We start from the raw sequence: 6,000 nt of genomic DNA on the forward strand, positions 1-6,000 counted from the left end.
CGCACGTTCAAAACAACCCGGTAGTTTCCTAGGTCAGTGGTCTCAGCTACTTGGTGCTGCTTCTCAGCCAGTCACACGTGGGTCTCGACCGGCCAGTAGTAGAGAACTTGGCCTCTATAGCCATCAATCCATCACCAATCCATTTCTTAGGGGAAAGCCCCGAGAAGCGACAATGGAGGCAGGGAACAGACCGAACAAAAGGAAAAGGTGGCAAAGGTCAGCTGAGAAAGTATTCGATAGACAAGTTTTGAGCAAACTCATTTCCAACTCTACAGATGCTCAAAAAGTGAGCTGGGAGGGTGGTGAGAAGGAAGGCATAATGCCTCTCATTTGAAATGGGCGCGGAGATAAAAGGCTAATTTTTCTCCCCAAACCTAAGTTAACCGAACTGTATCCAGCACAAAACAGCGACTGTCCAAGGACCTGTCACAAAATCTTCTGCCTAGCTCTGGCAGGCAAAGACGGATGAGTAGTAGCGGCTGAAGTCTAAGTAGGAAACGCAAGAGTGGCCTCCGCCCTCCCCCACTCTGCCTGGTGCTTTTCCGTTTCCAATCGGGAGAGGCCAGCAACCCATAAAGGAGGTGGACGAGTACCGATCCCCAAGCGGGCTTCCCCCCCGCCGAGCAAAGCGGAAAAACTGTCCTTTTCCAGCTGGACCGGGTTTTCCATCTCCGGTCTCTCGATTCACGTTTAGGGCCGCGAGCCCGAGCAGCTGGGCACTGCCGCAGGCCCGGACTCGTGGGGACGCACCCGTCGCCACCCGCCCCAACGCCCTGCAGAGCAAGGCCCCCAACGACGACCAAAGACCGTGTGCACAAGGACGGCGTGCGAGACGCAGGCCCCGCTGGGAGGCCGGCCCGGGCAGAAGGCGGCGCGGCCGGGCGGGGTGGGCCCCGGCCTCGTGCGGCCGCGCGGGCGGCAGAGAGGGGTGGGGAGAGGGGGCGCGGGGCCCGCCGCCCAGAACTCACCGTCAGGCCGGTGCCCAGCACGATCACGTCGTACTCCTCATTCATGGCGGGGGAGGACGAGCACCGAAGCCCAGGAAGGGAGAAAGCTCAAGGACTCGAGGGGCCCGGGGCTACTCGACCACCCTGAAGCGACAGGGGGAGCGCTCAGACCGGTCTCGGGGCCCGACAAAAACGGGAAGCCAGGGCTAGAGGCGAAACGGAGCTGGAGAGGAGGGACGCCGGCCGCCACCTCAGACGGGAAGAGAAGAGCGGGGCAGGGAGGGGAGGGAAGACGGGGAAGGGAGGGGAAGGCGGGCGGCGACTGGGGCCTCCGCAGCCGGGGCGGGGCTTAGGGAAGGCGCTCGGAGGGCCGTCGATCACAGCCTTCCCGCCCTCTCATTGGCTGCATTCGGTCGCCCGACCAACTTTCTTCCTCTCTCACGTCTCGCGAGAAGAGGGCGGGCTGTGCCTTTAGCGGTTCCGGTCTTCCCCCGGCCCGCTGCCACCGTGGTTGGGGGCGGAGGGGGCGGAGGGGGCGGAGGCGGTCCCCGCGCCTGGGCCCTTGAGGTCGTACGGCTGGGAGCGTGCCGGCGGTCGGAGAGCGGCGGTCCGGTTCGTTGCTCCCGCAGTGGTGTGGGAGCCGAGGCGCGCCCAGGGCCCCGAGACCTCCCGCCGCCCTTGGACTTTGAGCCCGAGTCGGCCACGTGCGCCGGGGCCGGCCGGGGGCCCAGCTCTCCCGCCCTGCCACCGGCTGGCTATGCACCGCGGGCCGAGCGTCGTGCAGGCCTCGGCCCCGAGTGTTCGCGCGGCTGCGCCTACCTCGGCCAGTGGCAACTTGCTTTGTTTTCCTTTTTGCCCTGCCTCCTTTTTCTCAATGAAAGAGGACCCGAAGTATTTTAAGCAGCTCAGAACTCACTCGTGTTACCTTACTTCCCGCCCTGTGTCTTGCCTGTGCGGCCTGAGGAAATTTAAGGGAAGGGAAAAAAAAAAAACAACAATTTTTTAAGAAAGAAAACGCTTAGCGTAAATACAGGGGAAGTCCAGGTTTGGGAAGCAGGCCTGAGAGCTGTAGCTCAAGCCGGCTATAGAAATTGTAACTGACCAGTGTATGCACTCCTTCCCCCACCCCCAACTGTTTTAGGATTCCCACTGGAATCTCCAGCTTTGGGTATGGAGACAGGTGTAAGGAGAGGCTTGTGTTCTCGACCAGAGTACACCCTATAGGGGCAGTGTAGACAAGCGATTTCCCTAAAGCCTTGGACAGCCTGTGTTTTCAGCCTGGGATAAGTCTGCATACTCAGACGAAAGAGTTGGCGTTTCCTTCTAGATTGACTCCCAAGCACCGCTGGATAAGAGCTATTCAAAGAGAATCTTGGTGGACAGAACTGCCTTCATACTTAAATCATTCAGATCCCGGAGATAATGTAACAGTATTGTACAATGTTTCTTCGCCCCAGAAAAAGTTTTAAGTGTTCTACCAGACGGTGCACCTTTGGCGGGTGCTGGACAGTTTAAATTTACGTACCTTAATTGGATTTGTATCCATTAGCGACCGAATGAATTTCTGTAAGTAGACAAAAACCAAGTGCAGAGTTAACTACTGACCCCATTATGTGCCAGTGGGTGTAACTGACTTTTCTGGTAGCTAAGCATGTTTTAAGAAGGTCCTCCAGTTCCTCTCCAAGTATGTGCACGTGTATATGCACATGCTTATAAACAACAGAAATTTACTTCTCAGAGTTGTGTAGGCTACCAAGTAAAAGATCAAGGTGTGTCTGAGGGCCTGCTTCCTGGTTCTAGTTGTCTTTTCGCTTTGTCCTCACACGGTGGGAGAAGATGGGAGGGGGAAGGGATCTCTCTGGCTACTTTTACAACATTACCTACATTTTTTAACTGACATGAAATATTGACCCATTTTTAAAAACTAGCAGTAACGAGTCCAGGCTGGTTCAATCAGTAAAGCATGTGACTCTTGGTCTAGGAGTAATGAGTTTGAGCCCCATGTTGGGCTTAGAGAATACTTAAAAAAAAAAAAAAAAATCTTTAGGGCACCTGACTAGCTCAGTCACTGGAGCATGCAACTCTTGATCTCCGGCGTGTGAGTTTGGGCCCCACACTGGGGGTGGAGCCTACTTAAAAAAAATTATAAAAAGTAAAAAATAAAAATAATAAAGAGGCTTTTTCATGTATTGCTGTATTGCCATCAACCTCTGAATGTTGAAGAGGCTTTTGAGCGTATCTGCTGAATTATGTTACCATGTTTTAAGTAAAGGGTAATTTATCAATATTCAGATGAAGTTAATGAGAAACTCCAAAGCGTTGGATAAGGGATCTGAATTTAAGGCTAATGAGGCTCTTCAATCCGATCCCTTACACTGAAGTTTAGTTTGTGGAAGGACACACACACACAAAAAAAAACCCAAAAACAAAAACAAAAAATAAAAAACAACCAAACAGACAAAAAACCAAAAACAACTGGATTAATCCCGAATTCTGTGCCTGCTCTAGGATCTTCAACCTCATCTATTCCAGTTGCCAAGGAACTTGGTAGACAGCAAATACTGTTTACGGTGAAGTGGCTTGAAAGCCACTAAATGGTTCAGTGTATTCCTAAAAGAGTGAAACTTAGGTTTGGGGGAAGTGGGTGACTTGTGGAGAGCAGTGGAAAATACCATCCCTCGTAAAGGTATTTAAGTCTTTGTACAAAGCAAGAGTTCAGTGTGATTGTAATTTAGAGCCGGGTGCTTGGGAATCTGTTTGCACTAAGCCCCCGCCCGCGCTTTACAGAGGGAGAGACTGAGTCCGAGGAAGATAGCAGAACGAACCCCAGTCCCGGACATCTTTCTGTCCTGAACCCCTGTACCAGTTTCTCAACCAGTTTCCCTTCTGTCTGTGGTAACCATTATCTTCCCGAAATGTGAATCGGATCCTGTTCATGCTTCTGCCTACCTTTTGCGTCTAGAATAAAATGCAAACCCCTTGCTATGGCCTAAAAGGTATTGTGTAATCTAACCTCCGTATCTCTCTCCCAACTTCATCTTGTGTGCTTCTTGTCCACTACACTCCAAACACACTAGTCTTTCAGTTCCTAGAGTCTGGTCAAGCTTTTAACCGCCCAAGGGCCTCTGCGCTCTTGTGGGTCCCATGACTACCAAGCCGCACTTCCCCTCCTACATACGCTTCTTCGCAGCTGGTTCCTTCTGCTTCCTTAAGTTTCTGCATGAAAATCTTCCCTGACCACCTTGTCTAAAGTAGCTTTCTCCTCAAATTTCATTCTCTAAGAGCACCCTGCTTATGTCTTTCGTTGATTTCTATCAAATTGCTAATTACATCCTTTACTTGTTTCTTGTCTGCCTGCTAATCAGAATGTAAAGTCCATAATGATGCCATCGTGCCTGACAGATGATGAGTAAATATTTGATGAATGAATAAGACACCCGGAAGTTAATCCCTAGATCAACAAGGACTAAATGTGATGAAATAGTACCAGTTCCTTTTGATAACTTTTGACAAGGGCAGCTTTTCTTATTGCAGAAGATACTAAAATTAATACTTTACAGGCTCTTAAAGCTAGAGATCTATACAATATAAATCTGTTTAAAATCTGGATAGCTAATGCTGAAGATAAAACATAATAGGATATCTGGGGGAAATTTTTAATTAGATCCCCCAAATAAGTATTTCCTGGTTTATGCTGCATTCATTTATCCACACCCACAAACTGCAATCTGCTCCCAATCTCCAGTTTAGTAGTGACTGGCTCCACCCTGGGTCCAAACCAGAATTCTAGATCTCATCCTTGCTTCTGTCTTCTTTCTCTCCTTCCACATCTATTCCGATTTTGTTTTGCTGTGTAACGAACCACCCCAAAGCTTAGTGGCTTTAAAAAACAAACAAACAAACAAACAAACAAACAAACAAAAAACTAGTGACTTAACAAGGTATTATTATCTCTTAATGGTCCCGGGGGTTGAACGGGTTCAGATGTGTGGGAATTGCTTGGGTCTATGATGCAGTTGTAAACCAGGGGGTTTACATCATCTGAAAACTCGACTAGACTGGACATCCAACATGGCGCACTCCCGTGGCTCACAGCTGATGATGGCTGTCAGCCGGGCGCTGAGCTGGGGCTGTCAACAACAGCAGCTATGTATGTGTGTCCCCTCCACTCGGTTTGCACGTCTCGAAGTATGGTAGTTGTCTTCCAAGGGCATACATCCCAAGAAACAAGAAATGGAAGCTGCCGGTCTCTTAAGGCCTGGACCCAGGAACTGGCGCAGCATCCCTTCTGCCATATTCTACTCATCAAAGCAGTTACAGAGCACACCCAAATTCAACAGAAGGAGCTACACGGATGCCTGGGTGGCTCAGTCAGTTAAGTGTCGGACTCTTGATTTTGGCTCAGGTCATGATCTCATGGCTGTGAGATCCAGCCCCATGTCGAGCCTACTTGGGATTCTCTGTCTCCCACTCTCTGCCCCTCCCTCCCACACTCCCACACACACACACACACACACACACACACACTCTCTCTCTCTCTCTCTCAAAAATAAATAAATAAAAACTGAAACAAAACAAAAAAAGGAGCTATGAAACCCACCTGTCAGTGAGAAAACTTGCCAATGTGTGTGTACCCATCTTCAATCTGCCACAATACCCCCCATTACGTTCTGGCCATTCCGCCTCATAAAAATCCCAGTCCCTTCTCTCCAACCTCATTGCCGCTACACTGGTGCAACCCACCGTCAAGTTATCTCCTTAGATAAGTGCAAAAGCTTTCTTAATTGGACACCTGGCCTTCAGTACAGGTGTCTCAAGCTTGTTCTCTATAGTCTAATCCAAGTGAACTTCATCAAAATCTAAAGCAACTGGGGGTGGCACCTGGGTGGCTCCATCGGCTGAGCATCTGACTTCGGCTCAGGTCATGATCTCGTGCTTCAGGAGTTCAAGCCCCGTGTCGGGCTCTGTGCTGACAGCTCCAGAACCTGGAGCCTGCTTCGGATTCTGTGTCTCTCTCTCTCTCTGCCCCTCCTCAGCCCCTCCCCCACTCACC

General features: G+C 50.3%; 1 protein-coding gene across 1 annotated transcript in view; it reads right to left on the reverse strand.

Moving 5' to 3' along the window:
• Positions 1–1,255, reverse strand: part of GDI2 (GDP dissociation inhibitor 2) — a 33,593-nt gene extending 32,338 nt beyond the window's left edge. The window contains exon 1 of the mRNA XM_047867617.1: positions 969–1,255. Within this exon, the coding sequence (XP_047723573.1) occupies positions 969–1,013 (45 nt within the window). The 5' untranslated portion in view covers positions 1,014–1,255. The remainder of the gene's footprint in view (positions 1–968) is intronic.
• Positions 1,256–6,000: the final 4,745 nt, after the last annotated feature.

This window comes from Prionailurus viverrinus, chromosome B4, assembly GCF_022837055.1.
Source record: "Prionailurus viverrinus isolate Anna chromosome B4, UM_Priviv_1.0, whole genome shotgun sequence".
In the NCBI taxonomy this organism is placed as follows: Eukaryota; Metazoa; Chordata; class Mammalia; order Carnivora; family Felidae; genus Prionailurus; species Prionailurus viverrinus.